Source organism: Papio anubis, chromosome 7, assembly GCF_008728515.1.
Source record: "Papio anubis isolate 15944 chromosome 7, Panubis1.0, whole genome shotgun sequence".
NCBI classification, from domain to species: Eukaryota; Metazoa; Chordata; class Mammalia; order Primates; family Cercopithecidae; genus Papio; species Papio anubis.
This window is the reverse complement of record NC_044982.1, coordinates 10,146,797-10,163,111: the sequence shown is the minus strand read 5'-3', so window position 1 is coordinate 10,163,111 and position 16,315 is coordinate 10,146,797. Positions and strand designations below refer to the sequence as shown.

The 16,315-nt window shown below is 46.3% G+C and overlaps 1 protein-coding gene across 4 annotated transcripts in view; it reads left to right on the top strand.

Annotated features, from left to right (window-relative positions):
* Nucleotides 1-4,016: 4,016 nt before the first annotated feature.
* AK7 (adenylate kinase 7) overlaps nucleotides 4,017-16,315 on the top strand; it is a 96,084-nt gene continuing 83,785 nt past the window's right edge. For 2 of the 4 annotated variants that reach the window (XM_009212219.4, XM_009212220.3), the window contains exons 1-2: nucleotides 4,017-4,169; nucleotides 10,514-10,702. In XM_009212219.4, coding sequence (XP_009210483.1) covers nucleotides 4,065-4,169; nucleotides 10,514-10,702 — 294 coding nt within the window. In that variant the 5' untranslated portion in view covers nucleotides 4,017-4,064. The remainder of the gene's footprint in view (nucleotides 4,170-10,513; nucleotides 10,703-16,315) is intronic. The other 2 variants (XM_003902246.5, XM_009212221.4) reach the window with 2 other exon arrangements.

The window sequence follows — 16,315 nt, the reverse complement described above, 5'->3', positions numbered from 1 at the left end:
CAAAGTTTATAACTTCTGAATTGGTAATATACTAGCAATCTAGCATAGGGAAATGATTCAGCAAAAAAAAACTATTATATAAGGATGTTCATTTTCCCTAATGAAAAATTGGGAAGACTCTAAAGAGTGGTAAAGTTATACTACATCTTTTGATGGAAAAATATGCAACCACTAACAATCATGAAAAAATGGCAATGAGAAAAAATTATGCTACATAAAAAAAGGACATAAAACCATACTGTGTTTTGAAAAATAATTGTATATGTAACAAAGAAATGAAGATTATAGGCTGTTAGTCATCACTAGGTGATAAAACAGGTAATTTTCATTTTCTTAATGCTTTTTCACACTTTATACATTAGCTTGTATGTACTAATTAGAAGCAGGAAATGCAGTAGATGTGGGGTTTAAGCTAGCTAGAGGCTGTCTAGCAAAAGCACCAAGCCTTGCTGAGTTGTGTCTGCTCCCAGGATCCTTGAAGAGGCAGTATGATTATGAAGAGTGCCCACCTCATTTCCCATAATGACACTCTTCCCACCTTTCCTCCAGGTCCGGCTGTTACTAATGTACTTAAAACCATTAGCTTCTTCTGTTGCACACTGTGCTGTTCTCTCCCCGGTGTTCAAAAACATAAAATGTGCTGTTTGAATGTTGAGGAACATAGTAAGAAAACACTGAGATTCTGATAGGTGCCACATTGACTTCAGAACTTTCTTTCCAATCCCTTTATTTTCTGGATGATACGGGTGAGAGAGACAGATTGAGCAACTTGCTCAGCAACTGCCTGTGAGCAGCGCAGTTGGATCAGAACCCAAGTCTTCTGACTCCACTGGCTGTCCCCCATACAGTATGTGTTAGTAAAAGCCATCACGTTAACTTTGTGTTTATATGAAAACTGATTTTAAAAGAGGGAAATAATAACAAAGGAAACATACATTAGTTGGTATAATAGAATTAGCAGAATATCTGGCCCGGGCGTGGTGGCTCACACCTCTACTTTGGGAGGCTGAGGTGGGTGGATCACCTGAGGTCAGAAGTTTGAGACCAGCCTGGCCAACATGGTGAAACCGTCTCTACTAAAAATACAAAAATTAACTGGGTATGGTGGCACATGCCTGTAATCCCAACTACTCGGGAGGCTGAGGCAGGTGAATTGCTTGAACCCAGGAGGTGGAGGTTGCAGTGAGCCAAGATTGCCCCTGCACTCCAGCCTGATGTACAGAGTGAGATTCAGTGTCAAAAAAAAAAAAATCTCCTTTTCTAACCTATCGATATATATAAAATTATCTAGAAGCCATCTCCCTTGTAACTATGGCAAGCTCATTTCATGAAAGAAACAGGTAAGTTATAATATTTCATTGTAACATGACTGGTTGAATAACTTTCAAAGTATTTACCTGCTTAACTGCATATCAACAAGGAATGCAGAGATAAACTAAAAATTTGAATCAGATGAATTTTAGAATAGTTGAACTAGTAAGTCATTTGAAAGAATGCTGAAGTATATTTTCTAAGTTTTGCACTGATCTTGCATGAATACTTTTACATTTAAACTGACACTACTTTCTTGTTGATTTAAAAAAAAGCAAAAAAATGCCGGGCCTGGTGGCTCACACCTGTAATCCCAACACTTTGGGATGCTGAGGCAGATGGATCACGAGGTCAGGAGTTCAAGACCAGCCTGGCCAACATGGTGAAACCCCCTTCTCTACTCAAAATAGAAAAATTAGCCGGGTGTGGTGGCACGTGCCTGTAATCCCAGCTACTCAGGAGGCTGAGGCAGGAGAATGGCTTGAACCCAGGAGGCAGAGTTTGTGGTGAGCCGAGGTCGCCACTGCACTCCAGCCTAAAGGATAGAGCAAGACTCCGTCTCAAAAAAATAAAAAATAAATTTGCTATGAGCAAACTGTTCCCAAATTGAGTTGGCAAAACCTCAAAGTGTTAGTTTTTCAAAACAAGTTTTAATGAGACTTGCATGCATAAAAAAGAAAACGGGGTGGGGACAGAAAAACGAAATATAAAGGCTCCCATCTGTAGAAGTGTGCCTTAGCCTTGCAGGAAAAAAAAAAAGCAATAGTTTCTCACCTTTGGAGACAACTTCAGAAAATGCTTCACATGTGTCTTATTTAATCCTAACAGCCTTGTTAGGCTAGTGGTATCACTACTATTTTACAGGCAATTTGACAGCCTAGGGAAGTTAAAAGATTGGTCCCAGCCTCCCACAAATGACTGGAGAGCTGAAACTCAAAGCCAAGTCTCCTAAGTGAGTGAAAGCCCAACGCCTCCAAGCTGTCTAGAGATCGTGGGCCACCTCCGTTTTTTGAAACAACCAGTATTTAAAAAAAAAAAAAAAAAAAAAGGGCCAGGTGAGGTGCCTCACACCTGTAAACCACAGCACTTTGAGAGGCCGAGGTGGGCGGATCACTTGAGGCCATAAGTTCAAGACCAGCGTGGCCAACATGCTGAAAATCTCTCTACTAAAAATAGAAAAATTAGCCGGGCATGGTGGTAGGCGCCTGTAATCCCAGCTACTCCGGAGGCTGAGGCCAGGAGAATCGCTTGAACCCGGGAGGCGAGTTTGCAGTGAACTGATATTATGCCATTGCACTCCAGGTTAGGTGACAGAGTGAGACTCTGTCTCAAAAAAATGAAAAATGAAAAATTAAAAGAAGAAGAAGACTGGTGCCGTGGCTCATGCCTGTAATACCAGCACTTTGGGAGGACCAGGCAGGAGAATCTCTTGAGCCCTGGAGTTAGAGACCAGCCTGCCCAACATAGTGAGACCCTGTCTCTATTAAAAACAATAAAATAAAAAGAACGAGAAGAAACCAGGCACATACAATTGCTGCAAGTGTTAAATATTTGCATTTGACGAGTTAATTAATGCTTAAGGCATGAAAACAGTTCAACATGATCAGGCTATTCCAAGGGAACTGCGGGATGTATTCTTAGTCTACCACAACCTTTATGGTCCAGCGATCACCGAGTTGAATGTTATCTTTTAATTTGTGGATTTATCTCAGTAACTGCATGTATAATCTCGTCTGGAACGGTCAAGTCTAAATTTCGTCCCTTGGTAAGTGTGAGCGAATCCTGGGCACCCACGGCCTCCGGTCGCTCCCAGCCAACACCAGGGGTTTTCCTGGAACTTGCGTCTGGAAACAACCCCCAAGGGAGCTGAGCCCGCGGACCAAGCCGCAACTGCCCACGGCGGGACCACGCTAGCGTCGCTCGGGCGTTCCGGAGCCAGAAACTCCATGGCAACAGCTTTTCGTCGCAGCTGAGGCTTACGTCCCGTCACCAAGGCTAGAGCACCCCGTGGGAGCGCGCTCAGAAACTCCCACGCGTCGGGGAGAGGCCTAGGCTGTGGGGCATTCCCTGTTCTTCAGAATCCTCATTATTTTTAGTCATCGGGTCAGCGGACACTGGGATATGATTCCAGACTTTACGAACAACGGAGATAAAAAGGCACAGCAATCACATGGCCCCCTGGGACAGACGCCCAGGGAGACTCCGAAAGAAACCGTGCACTGCCCAAGGGCTCCCAGTGGGCAGCAAGCCAGGGTGAGACCCGGGCTGCACGGGCGGCGCAGCGGAGAGCACTCGCCGGGACATCCGCCTGGCGCCCAGCGGCCTAGAGAGCGCGCAACTGCGAACCCGAGCCCCGCATCGCCCAGAGCGCTCCGCCCAGCCCCCGGCATGACACACCACGCCCTCCCCGGGACGCCCCGCCCTGCCCGGCACGTCCCTCCCAGCCCCTAGGCATGACACGCCCCGCACTACCCAGCTCGCCCCACCCAGCGACCGGCGCAACACGCCCCGCCCCGCCTGGCACGCCCTGATTAGCGCCGGGCACGACACGCACTGCCCCGCCTGGCACGCCCCGTCCAGCGCCCGGCTCTCCCTGCTTCGCCCACGACACGCCCCTCCCAGCTCGGCAAGCTGTGCCCGGCGCCCAGGCCCCGCCCCCAGAGAGAGAACCTGCCCCGCCTCCCCGGCCCGGGCCCCGCCTCCTTGGCAAGCGGAGTGACGCTTTCACCTTAGCAACCGGCGCGGCTCCCACCATGGCTGAAGAAGAGGAAACTGCTGCTCCCACGGAGAAAGTTATCCGGATCCAGAGGGTGTTTATAAACCTGCTGGACTCCTATAGCAGCGGAAACATCGGGAAGGTGAGCGGCGGCGGCGGCCCAGAGCCTCATGCCAGCTCTCAGCTCCCAGCCCTCGGGCCCCGGTCCGCAAACCCAGCGAGGGTCTGCGCCCCAGGGCGCTGTCGGGGCCTTTCTTCAGGGAGGGTCCCGCGTCCTGGGCACCACCAATGCCCCTTGGACCCCAGTCTGCACCCAGGCTGGACAAGGGATCCTACGTGGAAGCCCAGGTGTCTGGACATCACTGGTCCATCCCCTGTTCCTCCTTTTAATGAGGGGAAACGGAGGCTAACAGGGAGGAAGGGACTTGCCCAAGATCACATAGAGTGTTGAGGCCAGAACCTGAACAGAAAGTCCAGGTCTCTTGCCTCCTACTAGGTTCGCTTTCTACCCCTCCATCGATTTTGCAGCGGGCAGCTAAACGAGAAAATAAATCAAAAAAAAATTTTTTTTTTTGAGACGGAGTCTACCTCTGTCACCCAGGGTGGAGTGCAGTGGCCCGATCTCGGCTCACTGCAAGCTCCGCCTCCCGGATTCACGCCATTCTCCTGCCTCAGCCTCCCGAGTAGCTGGGACTACAGGCGCCCACCACGACGCCCGGCTAATTTTTTTTTTTGTATTTTTAGTAGAGACGGGTTTCACCGTGTTAGCCACGATGGTCTCCAACTCCTGACCTCGTGATCCGCCGGTCTCGGCCTCCCAAAGTGCTGGGATTACAGGCATGAGTATATCAAATTTTTATATTGCCCATGAAGCGTTTTTCATTCATCCATCCCTTCAATATATGGTTTTTGAGCATCTATTATGGACCAGACACTGTTTGGGTCCCTGAGTTCCATTAAGTTTCTCACCTTTCTCTGTCTTTATCCCTGGAAAATGAAGATATTCAAAAAAAGGGCTCTGAGGCCCTTCGTGCTAATATGACCAGTTGTCAAAAGAAAGCCATGATTTTATCATTCTCCGTGGGTAGGACCCATCGATCTTAATTCTGTACTCTAGAGCTACAGAGAAATCTAACCTCACCATGAACAGACTTCTCTGAGGCTAATGACTGCACTTTCGAACAGGACAAATCTGTTTAAAATAGGATGAGGCTACAGTATGTACCATCTGTATTAGTTTTCTAGGGCTGTGGTAACCAGTTGCCACAAACTGGGTGACTTTATAAAACAGAATTTATTCTCTCACAGTTCTTGAGGGCAGAAGTCCAAGATCAAGGTGTCAGCAGGGTTGGTTTCTACTGGAAGCTCCAGGGGAAGAACTGTTGCTTGCCCCTCTCCTAGCTTCTGGTAGTTGCCAATAATTCTTGGCACCCCTTGGCTAGTACACTCCAATCTCTGCCACTTTCTTCACATGGTGTTCTCTCCCCTGTGTCTCTGCATCAAAACTTCCCTCTTCTTCTAAGGACACCAGTTGTTGGATTAGGACTTACCCTATCCAATATGGCTTCATCTTAACTTGATTACATCTGCAAAGACCCTATTTCCAAATAAGGCCACATTCACAGGTTCTAAGAGGACAGGAATTTGGTGGGGGTAGACACTATTCAACCCTGTATACCTTCTAAAATGCATCCATCAAAAAACAGAGATTTAGGGTGGGGCGTGGTGTAATACTAGCACTTTGGGAGGCCGAGGTGGGTGGTTCACCTGAGGTCAGGAATTCGAGACCAGCCTGGCCAACATAGTGAAACGCTGTCTCTACCAAAAATACAAAAATTAGCTGGGCATGGTGGTGAGCACCTATAATCCCAGCTGCTCAGGAGGCTGAGGCAGGAAAATCACTTGAACCCACGGGGCAGAGGTTGCAGTGAGCCGAGATTGCATCACTTCACTCCAGCCTGGGCAAAAGAGCGAAACTCCATCTCAAAAAAACACACAAAAAAACAAAAACCAGAGATTAAGGAATATAATCTAGGTGTGTGTGTATATATACCTATATATATATGGCATATAATTATACAAGATTATATATATATGTATATTACATATGACCTATATCTACCAGAAGGGACTCTAAACACATGATACATCTTCCAAATTATCAGAAAAGGTAGGAAAGAAGAAGCAAAGACACAAACAAAACTGTAACAAAATATTTTTAAAGAAAGGAAGCATTACTACACAGGTGTAGTATAATCTTATTTGTGTTTTTCAAAAAAAAAAAATACAGACATAGAGAAGACAGATGATTTATCTGTACACAGAAAATACACAGAAAATGTCCCTGAGGTCAGGAGTTCGAGACCAGCCTGACCAACATGATGAAACCCTGTCTCTACCAGAAATATAAAAATTAGCTGGGCGTGGTGACGGGCACCTGTAATCCAGCTACTCAGGAGGCTGAGGCAGGAGAATCGCTTGAACCCGGGAGGTGCAGGTTGCAGTGAGCCAAGATTGCGCCACTGCACTCCAGCCTGGGCGACAGAGTGAAACTCCATCTCAAAAAACAAAAAGGTGACATTTAATCTAACATACACAGGATAAGGCTCAAGCCAGAGAAAATAGTTCTCAGAGGACACAGCAAAGGCACAGGTTCCAAAGTAGGGACAGGGTTGGCGGGTTTTGTGTGCACAGTGGCTAGGGGGCAGTGCACCAGGTTTCCTGGGCCCACTTCTTCATTAGGTGCAGCAAGTACTGTGCCCAGGGCCCATGAGACTTTTAGGGGCCCACAAAAAGTGTGTTAATTTCTTTTAAAATCAGAAGGAAACAAATCTTAGAGTCAATGAATGTGTTTGTCTCTACAGCATGCAATTGAGAAATATAATGTTTAATTTTTTTTTTTTTTTTTTAATGGAGGAAAGGGCCCACGGAGTCCAGAATGTGGCCCAGTCAGCTCCTAAGCAGGGATGCATTCATGGTCTGTGCTCCATAGAAATGTATTACATAGATAAGTGGAGCAGAGGCTAGCACAGACATGGATGGCCTTGGTCGGGAGTTTCATTTATACTCTAAATTCAGTGGGAAGCCTTGAACAACGCAGGGGCTAGGGGTTTTGCTTTTCAAAAAGATACAGATATAGGACGCAGTGGCTCACGCCTGTAATCCCAGCACTTTGGGAGGCCAAGGCATGTGGATCACTTGAGGGCAGGAGTTCAAGACCAGCCTGGCCAACATGGCAAAATCCCATCTCTACTAAAAATACAAAAATTAGCCAGATGTGGTGGCTTGTGCCTGTAATCTCAGCTACTCCAGGGGCCGAGGCAGGAGAATCACTTGAACCTGGGAGGCAGAGTTTGCAGTGAGCCGAGATCGCACCACTGCACTCCAGCCTGGGCGACAGAGTAAAAATCTGCCAAAAAAAAAAGATACAGATATAGAGAAGATAGTTGAAAATCTGCACATAACTCTTATTTATGTATGTATGTTTAGAGACATGGGTCTCATTAACGTTGCCCAGGCTGGACTCGAGTTCCCGGGCTCAAGTGATCTTCCCACCTCAGTGTCCTGAGTAGCTGGGACTGCGGGCTGTGTATAACGTTTGACTCCCCAGAACTAAACTACTAATAACCTATTGTTAACAGGACCCCTTACCAATAACATAAACAGTCAACACGTATTTTGTACACATAAAATATACTGCGTTCTTACAATAAAGTAAGCTAGAGGAAAGAAAATGTTTGTAAGAAAATCATAAAGAAGACAAATATATTTACTATTCATTAAACAGAAGTGGGTTGCCCTAAAGGTCTTCATCCTTTTTGTGTTTATGTTGCATAGGCTGAGGCAGAGGATGAAGAGGAGGGGCTGGTCTCAGGGGTAGCAGAGGTGGAAGAAAATAAGTGGACAAGTGTACCTACAAAGTTCAAACCTGTGTGGCTTAAGGGTCACCTGTATAAAAAAGGGAGGGGACATGATAGGAATGAAGGAGAATCTAGGCATGGTGGCACACGCCTACCTTCCCAGCTGCTCAGGAGGCAGAGTAGGGAGGATCGCTTGAGCACAATTTGAGGCTGCAGTGAGCTGTGATTGCATCACTGCATTTCAGCCTGGGAGGTATACATAGGGCCGAGTAAAACCTTGCCTCAAAGAAAAAAAAAAAAATGAGGGAAAGGGATTTATCTCCTTCCTTAATCCCCTTTAATTTTGAATTTTTTTTTTTTGAGATAAGTCTACGCTTTGTCGCCGGGCTGGAGTACAGTAGCACGTCTGGCTCACTGCAGCTGGCACCTCCCCTGGGTTCAGAGGCGATTCTTCTGCCTCAGCCTCTGAGTAGCTGGGACTACAGGCATGTGCCACGCCCAGCTAATTTTTGTATTTTTAGTGGGGACGGGGTTTCACCATGTTGGCCAGGCTGGTCTCGATCTCCTGACCTCGTGATCTGCCTGCCTTGGTCTCTCAAAGATCTTGATTATTTTTTATAACAACATTTTTATAATGAAACTTCTTTTAGTATACAGAGATCTTTTTCTAGCAATCCCCCTGCCTTGGTCTCCCGAAATGCTGGGATTATAGGCATGAGCCACCACGCTCTGTACAGAGATCTTTTTCAAAAGCTTTGCAATAACAGAATTTTCTAGTTGGTCCTTAATTAATCAGCGCCTTTCTCAAATTCCAGGTAATTACTGATCATCTCCTCCAAGGAACATGGGAGTGGGAATATAAGGAATATGAGAGAAATGGAAGCTGTGTCTCGTCATTAGGCTTACAGCCCAGTTGAGCAATGCCACCCTAGCCCCATCTCTTTTTGCTGCGCATCAATTTCCTCAACTGTGAAAGGGGATAATAAAATTGAATATGTACGTTTGAGAGATAAATGAAATGAAAACATACATAATTTACTTGGGAGAAATATATTCCAATAGGAGGTTGAAGCTGGCAATCTTACATGCCAACCCGGACTGTTTTCTATCAGAATAAATGAGGTGGGACTTTCTGTTTATTTGATTTTATTATTTTTTATTCCCAAGGTATGGTAATTCCATCGTTATTTATATATGCTTAATAGATAAATTAAAATAAAATGATTGTGGACATATATAAGTAGTTATTGACATATAAACAAATGAAACTCTTCACCACCACAGAAGGCACTTCTAAGGATAGCTTTTGGAAAACAGGAAGAGAAACTTTGCCAACTTCTGTCTATTTCATTATTCCATACTGTAGCCACTGGCCACATGTAGCCATTGAACACTTATGTGTTCAATGTGGTTAGTCCACACCAGCCTGGGCAACAACAGTAATACCCCATTTCTACAAAAATAAATATAAAAATAAAAAATTAGCCAGGCGTGGTGGCACACACCTGTAGTCCCAGCTACTCGGGAGGCTGAGGCAGGAGGATTGGTTGAGGCCGGGAGTTTGAGGTTGCATTGAGCTATGCTCGCACCACTGCACTCCAGCCTAAGCAACAGAACGAGACTCTGTCTCAAAAAAAGAAATGTGACTAGTCCAAATGGAGATGTACTACCAGTGTAAACTGCAGATTGAATTTCAAATAAAAAGTAAAATATCTCAATAATTTTTATATTGATTACATATTAAGTTGATAATATTTTGGATATATTGCATGAAATACCACAGCATTTCATTTTTTTTTTTTTTTAAGGCAGAGTCAGCTTGCTCTGTTGCCCAGGCTGGAGTGCAATGGCACAATCTTGGCTCACTGCAGGTGAGCAGTTCTCCCAGGTTCAAGCAATTCTCCTGTCTCAGCCTCCCGGGTAGCGGGGACTACAGGTGTGCACAACCGCACCCAGCTAATTTTTTGTATTTTTAGTAGAGACGAGGTTTCACTATGTTGGCCAGGCTGGTCTCGAACTCCTGACATCACGTGATCCACCTGCCTCAGCCTCCCAAAGTGCTGGGATTACAGGCATGAGCCACTGCGCCCGACCTCACAGCATTTAAATTAATTTTACCCTTTGTTTTCACTTTTTAAAATGTTGCTTCTAGAAAATTTAAAATTACGTAAGTGCCTGTAGTCCCAGCTACTCAGGAGGCTGAGGCAGGAGGACCCCAGGAGTTTGAAACCAGCCTAGGCAACATAGCAAGACCACATCTTTAAAAATAAATAAAATAAAATAACCTATGTGGCTCCTATTACATTTCTACATTTCTGTTGGACAACACAAATGTCATCACTGTGACCCAGCTCTGCCTGCTGCTAGAGGAGTGCAGTATCCAGAAACAAGTTAATGAAGCTCTCTGACCCTGAGTCCCTCACCTGTAAAATGGGGAATTATAACAGTACCCACTCCTCCAGGAATTCAGTCAACTTAAATGAAATGACAGTGTGCAAAGCATCTGCTTCGCCTTGGTGGGGCCCAGCAAGCACTCAGGAAAGGTAAGTTTCTAGAATCGTCATTCACTGGCTCCCTGACTCTAATTTGTCCTTACAACATTTGGGAAATTTCTGTTTCCTTGCAGTTTCTATCTAACTGTGTAGTTGGGGCTTCACTTGAAGAAATTACAGAGGAAGAGGAAGAGGAAGATGAAAATAAGTCAGCTACGCTGGAAGCTTCCTCAACCAAAGTGAAGGAAGGCACATTCCAGATTGTGGGCACGCTGTCCAAGCCTGCCAGCCCGCGGCCTGACTTTGCGGTGGAGACGTACTCTGTAAGTCCCGGAGGCTCGGGCCAGGAGTAGACAGAGGGAAGAGTCGCGTTCGGCTCCAACGCCTTGACAACTTGTTTTACCGTTTGTCTCCCCTCCCCTCTCTTCCACAGACATGGCCAGGTTGAGGAAATGGCTTTCTGCTGTGATGGAGATTTACCTCATTGACGCCACTTTCAATTTTGGGTCAAAGCAAAGAGTTTAAATTAGATAGTGTGGGAAAGGATGGATCTAATTTGGACTTTCAGACTCATACAGTTCTCCTCTCCAGCATATTCTGCCCAGGATTATCCAAGATGAGTCTGTGCCATGATGGGTGCTGTCTGTGAAGGAGAAATAGGCCGGGTGCAGCTCACGCCTGTAATCCCAGCACTTTGGGAGGCTGAGAAGGGAGGATCACTTAAGGCCAGGGGTTCGAGACCAGCCTGGGCGACATGGCAAGCTCCTGTCTCTATTTTATATTTATGAAAATAATTTTTTTAAGAGAACCATCCTTTGGTAATGCACCACTCAGGAATAATATACCATTGCTGTCTCTGGAAACAGTGCTGTCTCCACAAAACAAATTCAACACAGTCCTAGTCCTGAGACATTTAAATGTCTGAGAAGGAGTGGCCCCTTCTTCTCCCCTGCCAACTCCTCCCTTACCCTACCTGCTACTCTCTGGAGCCTACCATACAGCTTTCCACATGCTGTACCCTGCAGCAGCCTTCTCTCTCTTTTTTTTTTTTTTTTACCCAACCCACCTTATTCATCCTTCAAGACTTGTGTCACTTCCTCCAGGAAGCTGTTCATGATTCCTACTTCTCCCTCACTCCCAGTTTGGATTCTGAGCTCTTTTCTGAGTTCCCATATCATCCTTTATCTGCCTAGATCATAATGCTTTTCACACTCATTGTTATCACCTGTCTATCGTGGGGTCCATGGACATTGACTGTCAGCTCCTTGAGGATGGAGACCCTGACTTGTTTATCCCCGTGTTTATCCATGTATCTGTGGCACCTAACACAGCCACTGCCACAAAGTGGCCTTAATAAACACTAGTGGAATGGACAAATGCATCCCCTCCGGACATCTTTAGGATCTTCCCGTTCACCCCCTTCCTCTGTCTTCTGGGTATTCTTTTCTCATTCACCTCCCTTCTCTCTCTTCTTGCCACTGGCTTCTTCCTCTACACCTACACATATGCTCAAATCATTCCTACTGTAAAAAGCACTTAACTTGACCTCCCTGCTGGCCACCAGCCTCTTTCTCTGCCCCTGGCCCCTGCCACCACTGAACTTCAGGAGACCACCCGCATTTGCAGGCCTCACCCATTCACCCCCACCATTCACTGGTCTATCCAATGCTGGCCAGCCCTGCCCACAACACTTCACAGGAGGTGCTCTGGCCAATGTCACCAGTAGTCCCCTGAGTCCCGAGGGCTTAGCTCACCTGGCTTCACAGCAGCAGCCTGGCTTCCGGAGAGAAACTCGCCTTCCCTTCTTGTGCCTCGGCTCTGCACTGACTAAGTGCCCAAGCCCTTCTTCCCAGCTGCTTTCTCTGGCTCCTTTTCCTCTTTTTACCCTTTAAATGCAGTTTTCCCCAGAGCTCCCTCCCGTCCTACAAAGGTGACCTTCCTAAATTTTATCCAGCCCTATAGCTTCAGCTCCCCATATAGCTAATGCTTTTCTCACCTGTCTGTAGCCTCCAAATCCAGCTGCCTCCTAGACCAGTCTCCAGTTGTCCTGCAGGCATTGCTAAATCAACATATCCAAAATCATATTTATTAGACCCCCCACAAAAACACTCTTTTTTTTTTTTTTTTTTTTTGAGATGGAGTCTGGCTGTGTTGCCCAGCCTGGAGTGCAGTGGCACGATCTTGGCTTACCGCAACCTTCGCCTCCTGGGTTCAAGCTATTCTCCTGCCTCAGCCTCCCGAGTAGCTGGGACTACAGGTGCGCGCCACCACATCCGGCTAATTTTTTTGTATTTTTAGTAGAGACATGGTTTCACTATGTTGTCCAGGCTGGTCTTGAACTTCTGATCTTAGGTGATCTGCCCACCTTGACCTCCCAAAGTGCTGGGATTACAGGCATGAGCCACTGCGCCCAGCCCAAAACCACTCTTTGTATGACTTTGTACTCTGGTTTGTATTAAAGACCTTGCTATCTCTATCAGTTGGGGCTGTCTTGGACTGCATGTCATAGAAAACAGAGGTGACCCAAACTGCCTTAATAAATAAGGAAATTCATCAGCTTATGTAGCTGGTGGCCCAGAAGTGGAACCAGCTTCAGAGCTGATCCACAGGCTCCAGCTCCTCTTCCTGCCCCTTCCTGGGCTTTGCCCTCCTTGAGGGATGACTTTATCTTCAGGCTGGCAGCAAGGCTGCAACAGTCCAGGGCCTTAGTTCATCATACACAGTGACACTCTGGCAAAGCAAACTTCCAGAAAGTCTCAAAGAAAGGAAGATGGACATTGCCAGCAGTCCCTGGCAAGCATCTCTTTGAGTCTCACTGTCGTGAATGGAGTCATTGTCCCTTTCCTGAGACAGGCACTTACCCTTAGATCAATTAGGCTCATCCTTTAAGCCAGAAGAGGGAGTTAATTTCCCGCAGGCTGAGGAGTATCTGAAGCAAAATTGGGGTTCTTTTGGAGAAAAGGAAGAGCTAACAGAAGTTTGTAGACAACAACAGTGTCTTTTATCCCATTCATCATGCACTTGCCTTCCATCAAAGCTGAACCCCTCGGAGAGCTGTGGGCTCTTCGCTTGCCCTTGACCCTGAATCCTATTGGACATGGGGCCCTCAGCACATCTCTTTGTCAGGTGTCCAGTCTGCCCCTCCTTTCCATTCTCATAGCCATGTGCATTAGTTCCGATCTCCAGCATCTCTCACTACTCACCTGAATTTGATTCTGCAAATGTTTCCTGTGTACCCTAAGGATCCACAGATGAGCGTGGAGCTCACGGCTTGGCAGGGACTCTGTGACAGTAAATGTGGGCACAGAGCATCACCCAAGGCTCTCTGAAAGGCGCACCTAAGGAGTTCTCAGTCTTATCTAGAAAGAGAGGCAAATGAAGCTTCAAATAGCTCCATGCCAAGCAGATCGAGGCCTCCTATGCTCTGATCTTGAGATCCTGGAGCCTCCATTAGCACAAAGTCCTGCAGATGGCCGTCCCTTGGAAGGTTGGGATCTACTGGAGATGGTAGGGCTGAGGCTGGTCTTCCGTGGTTGAGTGGAGCTTGCCAGACAGGTAAAGGAGGAAGGAAACACCAAGCAAGGGGGAATGCCTGGGAAAGTATATGGTGGCTGTGGCAGAGAAAGAGCATGGGCTATGGGGAGCCACAGAGAAGACACAAAGGTGGCAGAAAAGGTGAGGGAGAGTGCTCGCTTCAGCGGCACATATGCTGAAATTGGAACGATACAGAGAAGACCAGCAAAAATAAGGAAAAGAAAAGAAAAGGTGAGGGAGAGATGAGAATGGAAACCGTTGGCCTGGTCCAGGTTATGAAAGGTGCCTCTACCTGGCTCAACAGGCCACCTACTATTCCCTGAGCATTCTGGGCTCTGCCGGGTGAGCTCGTCTTCATCCTTCCAGCCCAACTCAAGTATCTTCTCCTATGAGACATAATCATGTCTTTCTCTTAGTCCATCGAACCTCAAATGTGCCTCTATGACAGCCCTTTCCACATTTGGGGCTGGCTGTACAGGTTGCACACTGTGCAAGAGTGCCTGGCTAAGGGAGTGAGTAGGGGCTGAAGAGCAGCCTGTTATGTTGTCTGTCCTGGGCCCCTTCTTATAATTTTTTCACCAAGCAGGTTACCTTTTTTCTCATTTGTACAACGGCTTCATATGTGCTTGGTTGGGTCCTTGTCTACGTTAGACCATAATTATTTGGTATAAATCTTCTCAAGAAAGCGCATACACACATACGCGCGCGCGCACACACACACACACACACACACACACACACAATGCTCCTTAGTATCAGCAGCTATATATTATGCATTTTTGCCTTTTTTACTACAGTCAAAAGCAGGGCCCACAAATGTTTGTTGAGTGAACAAATGAATGCACAAAAATGGTCACTCCACATTGGGTGAAGACAACCATTCTCTTGAAAATGTGGCTGTTTCGTCTTAAATAGATCCAACCATAATTTGACACGTGTGCATGTTTTTCTATGGATACCACTCACACCTGCTTTTACAAGCTGGAAACATAGATGCTGTAGCTCCTTTCTCTGGTACCACATCTAGAATACACATCTTTGAGTCCTTGTATTCTCCCAGTGTTTTCTTCTTTTCTTTCATGTGTTATTTCTGAATCTTGATCCATCCTAGGTGTACTGGGAAGGTAGTGTCCTTTCGCACTGTCATGCTACTGGTAAAGTAAAAATGGATGTTTTGTTCAGGATTGCCAGTGGCTCTCCTCTTGCACATTCAGTCCAGAGAAGGAATTGAATGGCTGGTGGTATGGGTTGAGTTGTTTCTCCCACACCCTGAAGAGATATATTGAAATCCTAACCCCCAGTGTTTCTGAATATGGCCATATTTGGAGATAGGGTGTTTGCAGAGGACATCCAATTAAATGGAGGTCATCAGCCAGGAATGGTAACTCGCGCCTGTAATCCCAGTACTTTGGGAGGCCGAGCGGGCAGATCACCCGAGGTCAGGAGTTCAAGATCAACCTGGCCAACATTGTGAAACCCTGTCTCTACTAAAAATACAAAAATAGTGGGCGCCTGTGATCCCAGCTACTCGGGAGGCTGAGGCAGGCAGAATTGCTTGAATCCGGGAGGCGCAGCTTGCAGTGAGCTGAGATTGTGCCACTGCACTCCAGTCTGGGCGACAGAGCGAGAGTCTGTCTCAAATAAATAAATTAATTAAATAAATAAATGGAGGTCATGTAAGTGGGCTTATCATCCAGTATGACCAGTGAGCTTATAAGAAGGGGAAATTTAGACACAGACGGCACACAGGTAGAACACCATGTGAATATCAAGGCGGAGATCAGGGTGACGCATGTACAAGATGAGGAAGAGATTGCCGGCAAACCAGCAGAAGCTAGGGGAGAGGCACGAGACAGACTCTCCCTCTCAGCCCTTAGAAGGAACCAACCCTACAACACCTTGATCCTGGATTTTTAGCTTCCAGAACAGTGAGACTTTGGTTGTTCAAGCCATGCAGTTTGTGGCAGTTTGATACAACAGCCCTAGAAAACTAATGCAGATTCATCCAAAAGGATCTAGGGAACAGGACTGGAGAAACTAGCAACCTAGTGCATGCTGTTGAATTTAACAAGGATGTATTACCTTGCCAAAGCAGAACTGTCATTTCCTGAGGAAACGCATCAGCTTCCCTTTGTTCTTCAGCTTGGTTTAAAAGGTTCTACTTTAATACAGTTGGTCAAGGAACTGTGGAAAATAGCTAATGTTCAGGACAATGGGAATAACAAATAATGCAAATCTTGGTTTGGAAATGCAGGGTCTTTTTATTGTTCTCTTAATGTACTCAAGGTATTGTACTATTGGGAAGTGTACTGGTATTCATGCAGCAAGGAATGACTAGTTAAAACACAGTGATCACCGGCTGGCACCATGACTCACGCCTCTAATCCCAACATTTTGGGAGG